General features: G+C 32.6%; 1 protein-coding gene across 3 annotated transcripts in view; it reads left to right on the top strand.

Moving 5' to 3' along the window:
* Serpini1 (serpin family I member 1) overlaps positions 1-11,557 on the top strand; it is an 81,807-nt gene extending 70,250 nt beyond the window's left edge. For all 3 annotated transcript variants that reach the window (XM_048814359.1, XM_048814358.1, XM_015494294.2), the window contains 3 exons: positions 8,101-8,187; positions 9,485-9,574; positions 9,828-11,557. In XM_048814359.1, the coding sequence (XP_048670316.1) occupies positions 8,101-8,187; positions 9,485-9,574; positions 9,828-9,904 (254 nt within the window). In that variant the 3' untranslated portion in view covers positions 9,905-11,557. The remainder of the gene's footprint in view (positions 1-8,100; positions 8,188-9,484; positions 9,575-9,827) is intronic.
* Positions 11,558-17,237: the final 5,680 nt, after the last annotated feature.

Genomic DNA, 17,237 nt, shown 5'->3' with positions numbered 1-17,237 from the left:
CTGGGTTCAATCCCCAGTACCACTACCACCAAAAAAGAGTTTAAATGGATTTTTCTTTGATTTATTCATCGAGAAATTAGCTAACTTTTCTCTAACCAGTAAGATGAAGCCATCAGTGTAAGTTTTCTTAACAGTCCTCACATTCTGATTCAATCAAATACCTGAGTACATACCTAGTAAGTGACATTATGCAGAATGTTATGGATGAGGTGTATAAAACAGGCTAGGTGCAGGCCCTGGAGGAGCACAAAGCCAGCCTAGCAGGACAGATGGTTTGGATTGACATTAATTACACAGAATGAGCAACATAGGAGGGCAGGTGTAAGGAACAATGACCTTGCCTAGATTCCTGCAGGACTTGATCTCTTTCTAAGATTGGGTGGCCCCAAACATATGCTTAATTAAACAACTTTTAGCTACAATTTATTGTAATTTAATGTGGCTGCTTGAAGTTTGTCTAAGGTAGGGGGGAAAGCTTTATTTTCTTTTATTCTTCAGTATCTGTGATATGATTTCTTACTTGTCACATTGTTTTCACGTTTATCAAAGGATGGTGTTTTTCTGACAGTTAAGCTTCCTGAAGTCTTGTTTATATCTGTGTAGATTCACTCACCTTAATTTAGCAGTTAGTCGTGCTGTGGGAATTGAACATTAAGATTCAATTTTTCTTTCCCTGTCTGTGCAACAGACGGTAATACTGGTTGTTGGATCCTATTCCCTTTACACTTCTACTTGATCAGATATTTAAGTTTTTAGCCTGTGTGTGGGTTTTATACTTTTTTCCTCTGTTGCTGCTCTGAATTTTCAAGAACAAACTTTATAGCCACAATTGTGAACAGAATTGTGGTCGTGGTGCCCAAAGAACGAACTAAGGATGTTTTACAGTGTGAAATAGCTATTCCTTTCATTCTGAAATTGCTGAAATTCTCTTTCTCGTAGTGTTTTAAGTTAAATACAAGAAAACTGCACTTACCAGGAAACTCCCTCTACTTTGGTCAGCTCATTTTTTAGGCCCACGTATAGCCAGAAACTAGGGATACTAAGACCTTGCTTAAGGAAGTTGACAGTCCAGGAAGAGAGAGTTATTAATGCAGATGTGATATATGATGAAGGCTTCAATAAAATTAGTTTTGGGCTTCAGTAAGAAAGAGTGGTCAGATCCACTTTAAAGATGTAGGGATCAGAGGAGAGCAGAAGAAAAGTCTGGGACTAGAAGCTGGGCCTCAGAAGGTGACGGGTGTTTCACTGTACAGCAGAGGTTGAGGTAAGGTCTGCAGAAACAAAACACAGTAAAATTCGAGCTATTTCAGCTCAAATAATCTGAAGCACGGTGCATGGGAGTGACAGATGGTGAATGTGTAAAGCAGAGGCAGCCACTTAGCTTGCATGTCAAACAGGCCTGCATCAAGGTGGAGACAGAGGAAGCAGGAGAGGGGACAAAGGGTGTTAAGATCATCCAAGGGAAGCATCAGTGTGACCTGGAGGCAGTTGGTGGTACAGTTGTGCACTGCTGTGTCATGGTACATTCAAGCATCTGTTGAAACTTATTGTATATGTTTCTGAGCTTAATTTTCTGAATTTTTTTAAAATTTAATTTTTAGCCAACACAGAAAACTTATCTACATTACCTATATTCACCACACTATGCAATAGCACACCAGAACTTCTTGCTTCCATTGAAGTGTAGCTTAATACCCACTCACAACCTTTCCTTTTCTCTTCCTCTCTTCCCTCTTACTCTTCCTAGTCAATGATAACTTCATTTCTACTCTCAATTTCTGTAAGATCTACTTTTTTAGATTCCACATATAAGTAAGATCATGTATCTTTGTGTGCCTGGCTTATTTCACTTAACATAATGGTCTCATTTCCATTCATGTTTTTATAAATGGCAGGATGTCACTCTTTTTTAAGGATGAATAGTATTACGCTGTGTATATTTACCACATTTTCTTGGTCTGTTCCTCAGTTGATAGATATTGAGGTTGTTTCCATTCCTTAGCTATTTTGAACAGTGCTACAATAAACATGCGCATGCAGATGTCTCTTTGATATACTGATATCATTTCCTTTGGATATGTACCCAGGAGTGGGATTGCTAGATTACATGGTTGTTCTACTTAAATTTTTTTTGAGGAAACTGCATATTATTTTCCATAATGGCTGTACTAATTTGAGTTTCCAACAACAGTGTGCAAGAGTATCCTTTTCTCCACATCCTTGCCAGCATTTGTTATCTTTAGTATATTAGATAGAAGTCATTCTTACTAAAGTGAGGTGATAGCTCATTGTGGTTTGCATTTCCCTGATGATTAGTGATGCTGAACATTTTTTTTTCATCTACCTGCTGACCATTTTTATGTCTTCTTTGGAGAAATGTCTATTTAGGTTTATTTTCCACTTGTTAATCTGTTTCTTTGTTTATTTTGCCATTGAGGTTTTTTTTTTTTTTTAAGTTTTTCATGTATTCTAGATATCAACTCTTTTCAAATGAATAGTTTGCAAATATCCTCTTCCGCTCTATGATATTTTCTTCCATTCTGTTGATTGTCTCCATTGCTGTTCAGAGACTTTTCAGTTTGATGTAGTTCAATTTGTATATTTTTGTTTTTGTTTCCTGTGCTTTTGGGGTCATGTGCAAAAAAACCTTTGCCCATTCCCCTATGAAGAGGAAACATTTCCCTATGTTTTCTCCTAGTAGTTTCATAGTTTCGGGTCTTATTAAATCTTTACTTTTAGTTGATTTTTGTGTTTGATGAGAGATAGTGATCTAATTTCATTATTCTGCATGTGAATATCCAAATTTCCTATCATCATTTATTGAAAAGACTTCTTTCTCCAGTGCTTGTTCTTAGCACCTTTGTCAAACATCAGTTGACTGTAGATACATTAATTTACTTCTAGGCTCTGAACTTTGTCCCATTTAATTCTGTTTATTTTTATGCCAATACCATGAGGGGTTTGATTACTACTGCTTAGTAGTATGTTTTAAAGTAAAGTACTCTAATGCCTTCTGGTTTTGTTCTTTTTTGCTAACATGACTTTGGCTCTTCATTATTCTTTGTACTTCCATAGAAATTTTAGGACTTCTTTGGTAAGTTTTGTAGAGAATGTCAATTGACATTTTTGGGGGGATTATACTGAATCTTTAGGTTGTTTTGGGTAGTATAGACACTTTAATCATATTGATTCTTCTAATTCATGAAAATAAAATAGCTTTCTACTTTTTGGTGAGCTCTTCAATTTTTCTCATTAGTATTTTATAATTTTTATTGTGGAGATCTTTCATCACTTCGGTTAACTTATTCTTAAGTACTTTTTCATAGCTATTGTAATTGGATTGCTTGTTTGATTTCTATTTCAGATAAACCACTATTGTCATATAGCACTGCTACTGATTTTTGTATGTTCATTTCTTTTATCTTGCAACACTGCCAAATCTGTTTATTAGTATTAGTACTTTTTCATGGAGTTTTGTGAGTTTTCCATATGTAAGATCATGTCATCTACAACAGTAACAATTTAAAGTATTTTATTTATTTATTTGTTCTAATTAGTTATTCATGAGAGCAGAATGCGTTTTGATTCATTGTATACAAAGGGAGTACAGCATTTCATTTCTCTAGTAGTATACAATATAGAGTTACAATTTAAATTCTTCACCAATTTGTATAGCATTACGTTTTTCTCTTGCCTGATTACTCTAGCAGCTCCAGCCTATGTTGAATAAAAGTGGTAAAAGTAGGCATCCTTGTCTTGTTCCAGATGTTAGAACACTTTCAGCTTTTCTCTATTCACTGTAATATTGGCTGTTGTGGCCTTTTTTATATTGAGGTATTCTTTCTGTATGTAACTGTTTAGTGTTTTTATCATGAAGGGATGTTGAATTTTATCCAATGCTTGTTTTTGCATGTTTTGAGATAATTTTATGGTTTTCATTCTTTATTCCATTGATGTGATATATCCCATTTACTGATTTGCTTATATTGAATCATCCTTGCATTCCTGGCATAAATCCCACTTGATCATTGTGAATAATCTTCTTAAAGTGCTATTGAATTTGGTTTGCTAATATTCAGCTTGGAATTTTTGTATCTGTGTTAATAAAGGTATTTACCTATCGGGTTTCGTTTGCTTGTTTGATTTTTACTGGGGTTGTGTTCTTATCTGGTTTTGGAATCAGGATAATGCTGTTCTTGTAGAGTGTGTTGGAAAGATTTCCTTCCACTTCTATTTCCTGGAATAACTTAAGGGGAACTGTTGTTAATGCTTCATTAGATGTTTTGTAGAACTTAGCAGTGAAGTCATCTGGTCCTGGGTTTTTGTTCAGTAGAAAAGTTTTGTTGTTGTTATTGTTTGCAGTGCCATTCAAGGCTATACACATGAGCTACACTCCAAACCCAGATTCAATATCGTTCTCACTACTTGTTATTGGTCTTTTCAGGTTTTTCATTTCTTCATAATTCAATTTGGTACAGTATATGTATCTAAGAGTATGCCCATTTCTTCTAGTTTATCAAGTTTTTTTGGCATATAGTTGTTTGTAATCATGTCTGATCATCCTTCATATTTCTGTGATGTTGGTTATAGTGACTTGCTGATTTTCTGGGTTTTTTATATTTTATTTTTTTATATTCTGATTTTTTAGAGAATTTTTATATTGATGTTGACAACTAAATTTAGTTTATGGTTTTCTTTTCTTATAGTGTCCTTGTTCAATGTTGGCAGCAATGTAAGACAACCCACGGATGAGTTACATAGCTTTTATTTTCTTTCTAGAATCTAGAGTGGTTTTTATAACAGATAATCCTACCTGTTCTTTTAAGATTTGGACATGATTGCCTAGAAAACCATTTAAGCTTGTTGAATTTAATTTTAAGAATATTTTTTTTGTCTACTGATTCAATAAATTTAATGGTTATTGGAGTATTCAGATCTTTTTTTTTCTTTTGACTTAATTTATAAAGTATCTGTTTCCACACAGAACCTGTTTCATAGAAAATCTGTTTGTTTTCAAAATTATCTGCATAAAGAAACATACAGAATCTTTTGGTGGGAACTAGAAATATTCTGTGTCTTATTTCTGAAGGTTGATTGACAGATATATGCATTTATTAAATTTATCAATTGTTTTATAAAGAAATTTTATATTAAAATTATATTTCATTATGTTTATAAACATCTGCAGAAAACTATACATATTAATTTTTATTTTTCTCAAAATACTCTTCTGTGTCTTTGTTAAGGGAGGCTATCTCTCTTTTTTTCTTCACAAATCTTGTTAAAAGACTTGTCCATTTTATTATCTTCTAAATAATTAGCTCTCAGAGAATTACCCTTTGCTTTTTTGATCCTTCTGCCACAAGTATTTCTTGCAGTATTTCTGTCACCAACACCACCATTTTACGTGGGTAAATGGGAACACACAAGAGGTTATTTGACTACAGAAGGTCACAACATTTGGAGCAGAGGCCAGAAATGAATGGTTTTTCCTATTTCAGTGAGTCCAGTGCACCTAGTATGTCAGGCCTAGTAGCTATTGGAGGCTTTCTTCTGTGCAAATTGATTAGTTGAAATATCATTCAGTGTCTTTGTGAACTCCTCTCCAAGTATTTGAGGAGGATTTTACTGGCAATGTGGGTGTTCATTACCCTTTAGGACTTGGACCTTGTCGTTTTGTAGTCAGAGCCATAGTGCTGGTTCTTGAGACATGAACTTTCCTTAACTGACAAACTGATGAAAATGGGCAGCAATATCCGAAAACAGAATGGCATCATTTACCTGCTAAATCTTTAGTATATTTTACTGTCTTGGATTCATATGCTAGTTTTCCCAACATTTGATTATTTAACACAATTTATACTTTTTCTTTTGTTAAATAAAACAAAACATAACTACTCTTGGATTTGAGAGAGCTAATTATACTTAATTGTTAAATGTAAAAAGCTTGACTACTTTTTATTTTTTTCTAATAATTGAATGTATTTCATAAGAAAGTATTATAATTATGAGATTGACTAATGATGCAGTGCTTTTATCTTAATATCAAATATAATCTGAGGAAATAATATTTCTATTAAAAGTATATTCAGGAATGCCCATTGTTAGTTGTCTTGGTGTTTATTCAGGATAATCAGGTACATGCAACAAGTGGATCAAAAATGTTGACAAACATCATCCCCTCTGCATGCAGAATAATTAGGTATTTTTGAAAACTTTAACGGAAAATGTATGTTGTGGGTAGAACTTGGTTTCTTACAAAGTCTTACTAAGGTGTCTAATGGGAAATCTGTTGTGTTTGTATGGAATAGTGCTAGACATCAGCAACAAATTTATTTAACTGGAGTTTGGCTTAAACCACTTGGAATTGAAAAAAAAATAGGGTGGCATAAACTAGAATAATCCTTACCCTGCTACTTGTGCATCTTTTAAAAAATGTATTTGGAGTATCTATTTTGCCATTGTTTTGTTGTAACAGTTGGAAACTAAAGACAAAAAATCATTTTGTGGTTTGCTAAGCCTGCCATAACAAAGTACCACAGATTTAGTGGTTTAAAAATCAGAAATATATTTTCTCACAGTTCTGGAGGCCAGAAGTCTGAGATAAAAGTGTCAACAGGGTTGAATCTTACAAGACCCTCCTTTTTGGCTTATAGAGGGCATCTTTTCCTTCAATCTAAAAATGGTTTATTAGTCAAGATTCTCCAGAATCAACAGAATGTGTGCATGTGGTGTTGGTCGTGGGGGGTATACATATATATGAGGAGGGAAGGAGAGAATGACAGGCAGACTTATTTTAATGATTGGTTCACAGGATTGTAGAGGCTCTGAAAGTCCAAAATCTGTAGGATAGAGACTCCAGGAAGAATTGTAGCTGAGTCCAAAGGGAGGCTGCTAGTGGACTTTCTCCTTTGATAGGAGGAGGTGAGCCTTTGTTCAGGCCTTCAGCTGACTGCATGAGGCTTACTCACATTGTGAGGATGATCTACTTTACCCAAAGTCTACTGATTTTTTTTTTTTTTTTAATTTTTTAGTTGTCAACAGGCCTTTATTTTTTATTCATTTATATGTGGTACTGAGAATTGAACCCAGTGCCTCATACATGCTAGGCAAGCACTGTGCCACTGAGCCACAACCCCAGCCCAAGTCTACTGATTTAAACGTTGATTTTATCCAAAAACATCTTCAGGAAAACATCCAGAATAATATTTGACCAATTATCTGGGCATCAAAGCCTATGTAATTTGCTACATTAAATTAATTTTCACCTATCTGTACCTTTCCATGTCCAAATTCCCCCTTCTTATAAGAACACTAGTCATCGTGGGTTAGAATACTCCCTAATTGCCTCATTTTAATTTCAGATCATATTTCTAAATATAGTCACATTTTGAAGTACTGGGAGTTAGAACTTCAACAGATGAATTTGGGGGACAATTCTACCCATTATGACCATTAATGAGCATAAATAGAAGGCAATTTAAAGGAAAAAATAATCTTCCTATTATTGGATGTTAAACATATCTTTATGAATCCTCAGATAAACCAGTTAACTAGAATGGAAGCAAATTTTTTAAAACATCTATTCACATTTCTATAAACTTGAAGTCAATTTTATTTTTCTTTGTAAAGGATATCTACATTATCCTACTAATTACAGATTAGGTTTGGAAAAGAACATTTTTTTTTTATTCTGGTTATTTCTGGATTTTTACCAGCTTTCAGTTTGTACTTTTTATTTCAAATTAGAGTGCACTATATACAATGTTTTTATCTTGAGTTATGAACTAATTTGAAGTCACTGCTAAAAACAGATTTTCTGCATTTTTTTACAATGTAAGAAATAAACAATGGAAAATTTCTAATGAAAATGAAGGGTAAAATTAACAAGAGAATAGACAATGAGGGCAAATTAGAAACTATATCATCATGGTTCTCTCCTATTATAAGTGAAATCTTGTAACTTTATCACTTGTCTTTTTTTTTTTTTTTAATCAGTATCTTTGTCTTACATCTCCAAAACCCATTTAACAAAAGGGTCAAATGTCTCTGTATCCCTGATACTGAATAAAACCCTTCTGCTTTATTCTTGTTTTGCAGATAACAAAGAGCTATTCCTTTCCAAAGCAATACACAAGTCTTTCATAGAGGTTAATGAAGAAGGCTCAGAAGCTGCCGCTGCCTCAGGTACAAAGCTGTTTTCCAAAATCTTCTTGCCTTCCCTATACTCATATATTTAAAATAATCTTGGATGGGGGTGGGGATCATTTTCAGAACCTAGCCAAAAAACTGATTTTTGTCCTAAGTTAGGAGTCAAGCAAATGCTGAACCAGCCAGAATTTTCTAAATAGGATGTAAAGCAAGTTCTCAGTCCACTGGCCCTTTGCACTATAAATCCATCTTTGTTTTTTTCCTAATTAAAATCAGGACACCTGGCAGCTCTGGTAGAATGATTTTCCTACAGTTCTGCCTTCTAAAATATTTTAAATATTTTCCTGATGCCTATTTAAACATTTTTCTTCCTTCCTAATTACTTTTGAAACTTCACTATTAATTTTGTCAGTGAAAAGTTTGGATTTTTTAGAAGCACATTCATTTGCAAGAGTGTACCATAGATGTAATAAATAATTTTAAGTGCTATTAACTAATAATACTAATAACGCAATAGTTTCCAATACATAATTTTTTAATCAACATAAATAACATCCAAATTACAATGGTAAATGTCATTGATCATTTTGATGGTTCTAACTTTCCTAGTTAACTGAGAACTTTTCACTCCTGGTTGTATGTTTGTTTTGCAGCACATTATTTCTAACTTCACCAGTCATAACAGTGTTTTAAAAAGGATGTAGAAACACTAGTCTTGGGCATCAGAAATCTTGCATAATCTAATCTGGACTTTCTTTTTTTCTGCTAACTAACCACACTGCAGCAACCATCCTAGAAGGAAGGGGAATTTAGCATCCCACCTTAGAAAGCACCATTGCTTGTTTTGCTGCTGCACTTTCACCTTAATCTCTGACAGCCCTCCCTCCTACTAGGACTCTAGAGATTTGCTCTGTCAATAGACCCAATTCAAACAGAAGAAAGTGACTGGAAAACATAAACTGTCTTTGTTTTTTTGTCACGAGGATTGAGGATTTTTCTTTCTTCTCCCCCTTCCCTTCACTGAAAGGATGTTTTGATAAAAGCACAAATATTTATCTTAGGCTGAAAATAGAACTTTTGTAACAGGCAGAATAACTAGTCCTATTATTTTTGATGGGGTGGAAGGAGGGAATGATGTGATTTGTTTTGTTTTGTTTTAATCAAGTAGAAATGTTAATACTTTTATAATTTTTCTCTCTTAAAGTCTTTAAAATCTTGTTTTCTGTAAATTGTTGCCTTTGCATTAGATGGATAGACATAGGTGGTTTTGAGAAATTATTCATTAATCTCTGCACATCTATGGACATGTAATTAATTTCTTTCTGCATTGTAGGAATGATTGCAATTAGTAGGATGGCGGTGCTGTATCCTCAAGTTATTGTGGACCATCCATTTTTCTTTCTTATCAGAAACAGGAGAACTGGTAAGTCTGTTATGAGAAGACAACTTTATCCAATAGGGCACAAAGAAACTTTCTTTTTTAAATGGAAGGGTGCCCCTTCCATCCACAGTAGAATTTATTAGATAATGTCTAATGGTCAAATGATTTTTCAAAAAGTGAAAATAATTTGTATTTGTATTTCTTAAAACATTGATAATTGTAAGCAAGAAGGAAAATAGCACATTCTTCTATTCACCCTTTTTTTTTGTTGTTGTTCACTTCCAAACGAACACAGGTACAATCTTATTCATGGGACGAGTCCTGCATCCTGAAACAATGAACCCAAGTGCACATGATTTTGAGGAACTTTAAATGACTCCATTTGAGTAACAAGGAAAACTGCAACAAAGCACATTATGTTTGCAACTGATCTATATTTAGGATTTGTGTTTTACAGTGTATCTTAAGATAATGTTAAAAATAGCTCCAGATAGAAACAATATATGTGAATTACAGGTCAACCTGTCAAGGATATTATCAGTATTAAGGTAGTGGTCCTGTTATGTCATTGTGTTTGCTATGCTGTTGTTTAAAATAAAAGTACATATTGAACATGTAAACAGCTGTTTTTCATTTTAAAAGTAGCAGTAGTAGTATACATATACCTGTCAGTTAAATTTGGAAACAATGATATTTCAGTAGAAATTGGAGTATGCAGATACCAATATGAGAATTTGGAAATAGTAATGTTTTGGGGCTTCTTAAGTCTTTCATAATCATGCAGAATCAAAGCACCAAGGTAAATTAGCATTGCAGTAAAGAGGGCAGGACAAGGAAATGTAAGCTGAATGTCTGTAAAGCTCCATAACAAAACCTGTTAGAAAAAAATAGGACTATGCAAACCCTTATAGACATTACTGGTTTGTCTATTTACAATGGTATGATGCTTTTTTATCATTATTTTAGAGTGTACTCCTTCCATTTATTAAAAATAAAAAAGGTTTACTGTAAAACAATATGTCATGTGATGCCAGCAGTAATCTCATACATTTTGTGCTTACCCAATCTCTTAACTGCATCAAGAGGCTACATCAAGTGATTGACTGCAACATCTAGATTTGTGTAAGTACAATTTCTGATGTTCACATAAAGATGAAGTGCTTCAGGGCTCAGTTCTCAGAACATAACCCTGATGTTAAGTAACATGACTACACTAGTGATTTAGATATGGTTAACTTATAGAAAATTAACTCAGTCAGTGAAGTATATTGAATCAGCACCTCTCAAACATCAATGTGTAATGTAGTGAACTGGGGATCTTCTTACAAATGCAGATTCTCATTCAGTTATTGTCGGGTGGGGACTGATTGCATACTTCTAACAGATTCCCAAGTGAAGCCTTTACTGTTTGTCCATGGACTTTACTGTTTTTCACTTCCATAACAAAACTCTACTTAACATAAGTTTTGCATGTTTAATATTTTCATTCATGGAAACAGAAAGACTACAATTTCATAGAGCTTGGAAATATTCAGGGAGAGGTGGAGTGGTAATCTGCATTAATAATGTAATTCATTTGTCCAAGGAAAGGAAAAATGGTTTTTACTCTAAAGTGTCTTTTCTATTACATGCTATGAACAAAAGCAAAATTCCTCTGCATATTAGAACACTTGAAATATGTTCTTTAAAAATATGGAGACATTTATAGGTAATACCCATGAAAGAATTTATGAATACCCAAGGACATAACACTTAACACTGAATCTTTTACAGCTTATATTTTGAGAGGACTTATAGTTTATTCATAAATCTTCAGTTATTGTAGAATAGTTGCTCTTGTTTTCATTTATTATTTATAAAGCCTGGCCTAACTGATGTTGATTCAGTATTGGAATTCTGAGTTTGTAATATTCTTCACTACCATATTGCTACTTGTTAATCATTATGTATATTACTGTATCTGTTCATCAGTCAACTAAATGCATTACCTATAAAGGAAGAATAAACATCATTAGACACCATGTATTTCATAAAGCCCAAATGCGATTTTTGTTAGCTGGTATAAGATTAAGTTCTCCCATTCAGAATGTTTGTTTTTAAATATTTTAATACAATTTAGGTGTCATTTAAATGAAAATAGATTGTCCCTTGTTTTGAGGTTGCTTATGGAATGCAATAATATCTGACAGTACAACGTTTTCCTTTGTCTTTATTTTTTTTAAATAATTTCAACATTGTCTTTTCCCTGGAAAAAGTAGCACTGTATAGTTCCACTTCCTTTAAAAAGAATAAATTATTACATAAACATACACACAGAACATGCACCAAAGCTTTTTGCTCTTTGAACCAATTTTTTGGAGGAAATCAACAATAATTATGTTTTTTACTTTTATTTGAAATCCTAATTTTACTTTTTTTTAATCTATGCATTAGTGTGGACTGAATAATTATATAGAGTGTAATCTATAAATCTTTATACCATCACCAGAAACAAATAATGGTTAGCGTCACTTTTACAGAAATATTTATTTAAGCATAAGAAAAACAAAATTGCTTCATAAAAATAAAGAAAATATGGTAAAGAACATATTTCACTCTCATTAAATATGTATATTTTACATAATTCACTGATATACTATATAATCAACTTCTTAAATGTGTAATGATATCTATTTTTGTTATTTGAGTAACTTTTTTTTTTTTTTGGATAGAATAGCCTAGGGTATTTTGCTTATTTGCCAAACATAACTTGAAATGTATCTTGGTGAAATGTGGGTCTTTATTGTAATCTTGAGAAAATAAGATGGATGACTATTTGTAATACACAAAATGGTTGGTGAAAAATCTGTAACTTTGCCATCCACATTCTCACAGCCTCCCTACATCACTGTCCATTATGGGAGGAATCTGTTTAAAGACAGGGCACATGGTTCTTCAGTTGAATGACTTCATTTTAAGACCACCGAAAGCATGGAATCAATAAAAAATATTCCAACAAGGTTCCAATGTTGCTGTTTCCTTCCAGGAAGCCTAGACTGCCTATTAGTATAATAGTTACAAGTCTACTGAAATTTTATTTCTTCTTGAGTTTGAGTAATTTGTGTTCTATCAGTAAATTAATTCATTTCATCTAAAATTGTTTGATTTAGACACGTAGAATTGCTCTGAATATTTCCTCATATCCTCCAATGCCACCAAGATCATCAATGATGTCCCCTTTATTCAGTCCTGACCCAATGTTGTAATGTGTGTCTACCTCTTTTCCTCCTTGGTCAGTCTGATTGGAGGTATATTGGTTTTATTGATCTTTACAACTATAAGCTTTAGATTTCATTATGTTCAACTCCATTCTGCATTCATCTTTTGTTTTTCTGAGTGTTTAGTTTGCTCTGGTTTTTCTGATACATTAAGATGGAAGTTTATATTAATAATTTGAGGCCTTTGCTTATTTTTAAATACAAGTTTGTAATCCTACAAAATTTCTCTCTCAAAGTACTTCACTTATATATACCTCAACCTTTGATGTGTTAGGTTTTCATTTTCATTCATTTAGAAATATTTTCTAATTTATTTCAGAATTCCTTTTTGACCTATGAATGTTTAAAGAAGTATATTGTTTAATTTTCAACTACCTGAGGATTTTCATCTATTTGATTTTTTTAAAGAGAGAGTGAGAGAGAGAGAGAGAGAGAGAGAGAGAGAGAGAGAGAATTTTTTAATATTTATTTTTTAGTTTTTGGAGGACACAACATCTTTGTTTGTATGTGGTGCTGAGGATCGAACCCAGGCTGTACACATGCCAGGCGAGCGCGCTACCACTTGAGCCACATCCCCAGCCCTGATTTTTAGTTTAATTCAATTTTAGTCAGATAAAACAATTTGTATGGTATTAATTTATTAAATTAGATTTATTAAATTAGATTTATTAAATTAAATTTATTAAAACCCCAGACTATGATGTATCTTTGTGAATGTTTCATGCATACTTGAAAAGAGTGTGTATTCTCCTACTGTTGGGGGTGTGGGGGATGTTCTATAAACGTTCATTAGGTAAATTGGTTGATTATATCATTCTGCCATATCTTTGCTGATTTTCTGTCTGCTTTATCAGTCACTGAGAAAGAAAGGAGTGTTAAGGGTCCAGCTGTAATTATATTATTTACTATTTTTCCTTTTAGTTCTATTTTTTGTATTGTGTAATTTGAAGCTATGATAGGTATATATGCATTTAGAATTATTAGGTCTTCTTGGAAAATTAACTTTTATTGTTATATTTTTGTTGTTCTTATTCCTGAAATATTTTGCTTACTTCAAATCTAGTTTGATATCAATATAGCATCTTCAGCTTTCCTTTGATTGGCCGTTGCATGGTGTAACTTCTTCCAATCTTTTACTTTTAACCTATCTATGTTATTATATTTAAAGTATGTTTCTTTAGATAACATTTAGTTTACTCTTGTTCTTTTTATCCAATCCAAGGATCTTTATCTTTAATTGGTACATTTAGATCATTTAATAGAATTATTGATATGGTTGGATTCAGGTCTACCATTTTATTATTCATTTTCTGTGTGCCCAGTTTCTTTTTCATTCCTCTACTTTCTCGCTCCTGCCTTTTGGGGGAATATCTGGATTTTTTTCCTACTACTCTATTTCAACATACCTATTTTGACTTTTCTCTATTTTTTTTCTATAGTTTTTAGTAGTTACTCCAGGAATTACAATTTTCATTTTCATTTATTCTAATTAAAATTTCCACCTAGAATTAATATTTTAATACTACATACAGAATGTAGAACCCTTAAAATAATGTTGATTCCCTAATATCCCCACTTGTGCTTTAGTTGTCGTCTGTATTACATGTACGTGAATTGGAGAAATCCCATCATCAGACAATAGTTATAATTCTTGCTTTCAGTTGTCCTACACATTTCAAAATATTTAGGAGGAGAGACAGTTTGTTACATTTACCCAAATGTTAACCCTTTGGGTTGCTTTTCCTTTCTTTGTGAAGTTTTCAGTTTCCATCTGGTATCATTTCCCTTTACCCTGAAGAATTTTCTTTACTGTCTTTCTTGACCCAGAACTATTACTGAAAATATCCTTTACTCTATTTTTCATCTGAAAACTCTATTTCACTTTTATTCATTAATGATATTTTCAGTGAACACAGAATTGTGAATTGACCGTTCTTTGTCCTCAGAAATTTAAAACTGTTGTTATATTTTCCTGTATCTTCCAGGGTTCCTGGTGAGAATTCAACAGTTATTTAAATTAGTGTACTCTGTATATAAGGTGTCATTTGTGTCTAGTTGCTTTCAAGATTTTTTTTTCTCTCTCTTTGGTTTTCAATACTTTGATTGTCTTGTAGCTACATGTGGTTTACTTTGAGTTTATCCTCAAAATTAAAGTTTCATAAATCTGTAAATTTGTGTCTGTCAAAAAGTTTAGGAAGTTTTTGCTACTCTTTTTTTCCAAAACAGTTACTGTCTTGATATCTATCTCCTCTCCTGTATGACTGAAATGACATATAATTAGATCTTTTGGTATTGTCCTACAGGTCACTGAGGCTTGTTTATTTTTTAAAACATTTTTTTTGGTTTCTGTTGTTCAGATTCCTTAATTACTATTAATTTATGTTCATTCACTGATTTCTTTCCTGTTATCCCCTTTGTACAATTGAGCCCATCTAGTGAATTATTTCAGTAGTATTTTTGAGTGATAAAACTTTCACCTGATTCTTTTTTAAAAAATATTTTTAGTTGTAGATGGACACATACCTTTATTTTGTTTATTTAGTTGTTTTATGTGGTGCTGGGGATTAAACCCATTGTCTCATACATGCTAGGCAAATGCTCTACAACCAAGCCACAACCCCAGCCCTTTTTACTTGATTCTTTTAAAATAACTTTTTCCCCCTCTGCTGAGTAGTTTCAGCTTCACTGTACTTTAATTTCAAAGTGTTTGCCCTTACTTCACTGAGCACCGTTATAACTATTTTAAAGGGTTTGATAAATTCTAATATTTTGATTATTTTGTGTTTTACTTCTATTATCTTTTTCCCTTGCGAGTTATTAAGAGTTTTCTGAGTTTCTGTATGCTAAATAATACTGGGTTGTATTGTAGATATGTTGAGTCCCCTATTTAAATTTGTTGGTGAACGTTTATTTTTGTTGTTGTTTGCTTTAGTAGATAATTGACCCAGTTGGGTTCAGGATGCTTACCCTGATTTACTTTCCAATGGCAGTCCAGTTCTTAAAGACTTTGCTATGTTATTTGGTAGCCAGCATGGTACCTAGACCCTGTTCTATAGCATTGTTGAGATGTCAAAGTATTTAGTATCCTAATTAAATTCAGTTCCTCATGAAGCAGTTTAGGGATTGTCCAATACTTTATACTCTGTGGATTCCATTTCTTAATTTATTTTTAAAAATTCTCTAAATCACTGCTTCTCAAACTTTAGATTTCATAAGAACAATATGGAAATCTTGGTAAAATTCAAATTCTGATTCAATAGGTCTGAAGGCCAATACTAGAATTTTGTATTTCTAATAACTTCTCAGATGATGATGATTCTACAGGTCCAGGTCCACCCTTTGAGGAAAAAGAATCTAAGTTACTGATATAAACCTGAATAAATATATCTCACCCTTTTATCTTAACATGTTTAAAGAAAACACAAGTTCAGCAATTCTTGATGGAAATCATAATCCATCACTAGGATTTCAAAGGTAAATTTTACAAGTTATAGTCCTTTTTAAAGCTTTAAATGCTTCACTTCAACCATTCTCTAAATTCTTGAAGTTGTTCTTACACATTTAAAATTTTTTTCTGAACAGAACAGCCATTTCAGTAATTCCATGTTAACATTATGAGCATCTCTTATTGTACCTTCTGTCATGTTAAGGTACACACATAATTACTGAGATGTTTAATGCTATTTGTTCAGAATGGTGAAAGGTCAATGGTTTGTTACATTTTAAACCTGCTACATATGTCTATAGATGTATGCATGCATGTTTTTCCTTCTTTGGTTATATTTGCTTGTTTCTTTTCTCTTAATTATTCCTGCTTATTTATGAAATGTATCTCTCTGCATATTTGAATATTTTTTCTTTTTTCTTTTTATTTGTTATTTTTAATTATACATGATGCTGACCCACAACAAAGGGAAGGGGGAGAATGGAAATTCAGTGGGTTAGTAAAAGGGGAATGAGGGGCTGGGGTTGTGGCTCAGTGGTAGAGCACTTGCCTAGCATGCATGAGGCACTGGATTCAATCCCAGCGCCACAATTAAATAAAAACAAATAAAATATATTGTGTCCATCTACAACTAACAAAATATATTTAAAAAGTGGGGGGGAGTGAAGGGAAGGGAAGAAGGATAGGAACAGAAATGATAGTGGAATGAATCTGGCATGTTTGAGTTTGCTTCTTCATATCCACAGCCAGAAACTCACACACTGTATTAGAATGCAAAGAAAAGGAAAAGCAATTAATTAAGCCAAAATGCTATGTATTTTTTTTTTTTACAAAATGACATGACCTTTAATGCTCAGATTTTCTGATCTTTTATTTGTTTATTCAACTTTATTTTATACTTTTACGTTAATGTTCACATAGCTATAATTATTCTAGATACATTTTATCTTGTATATACTATGTCATAAAATTTGTTCTTAGGAAGAATTTAGAAAAATGTTAA

Source organism: Marmota marmota, unplaced genomic scaffold (genome assembly GCF_001458135.2).
Source record: "Marmota marmota marmota unplaced genomic scaffold, marMar, whole genome shotgun sequence".
NCBI lineage: Eukaryota > Metazoa > Chordata > Mammalia > Rodentia > Sciuridae > Marmota > Marmota marmota.
The sequence above is the reverse complement of the archived record's forward strand: the minus strand, read 5'-3'. Positions and strand labels throughout refer to the sequence as shown.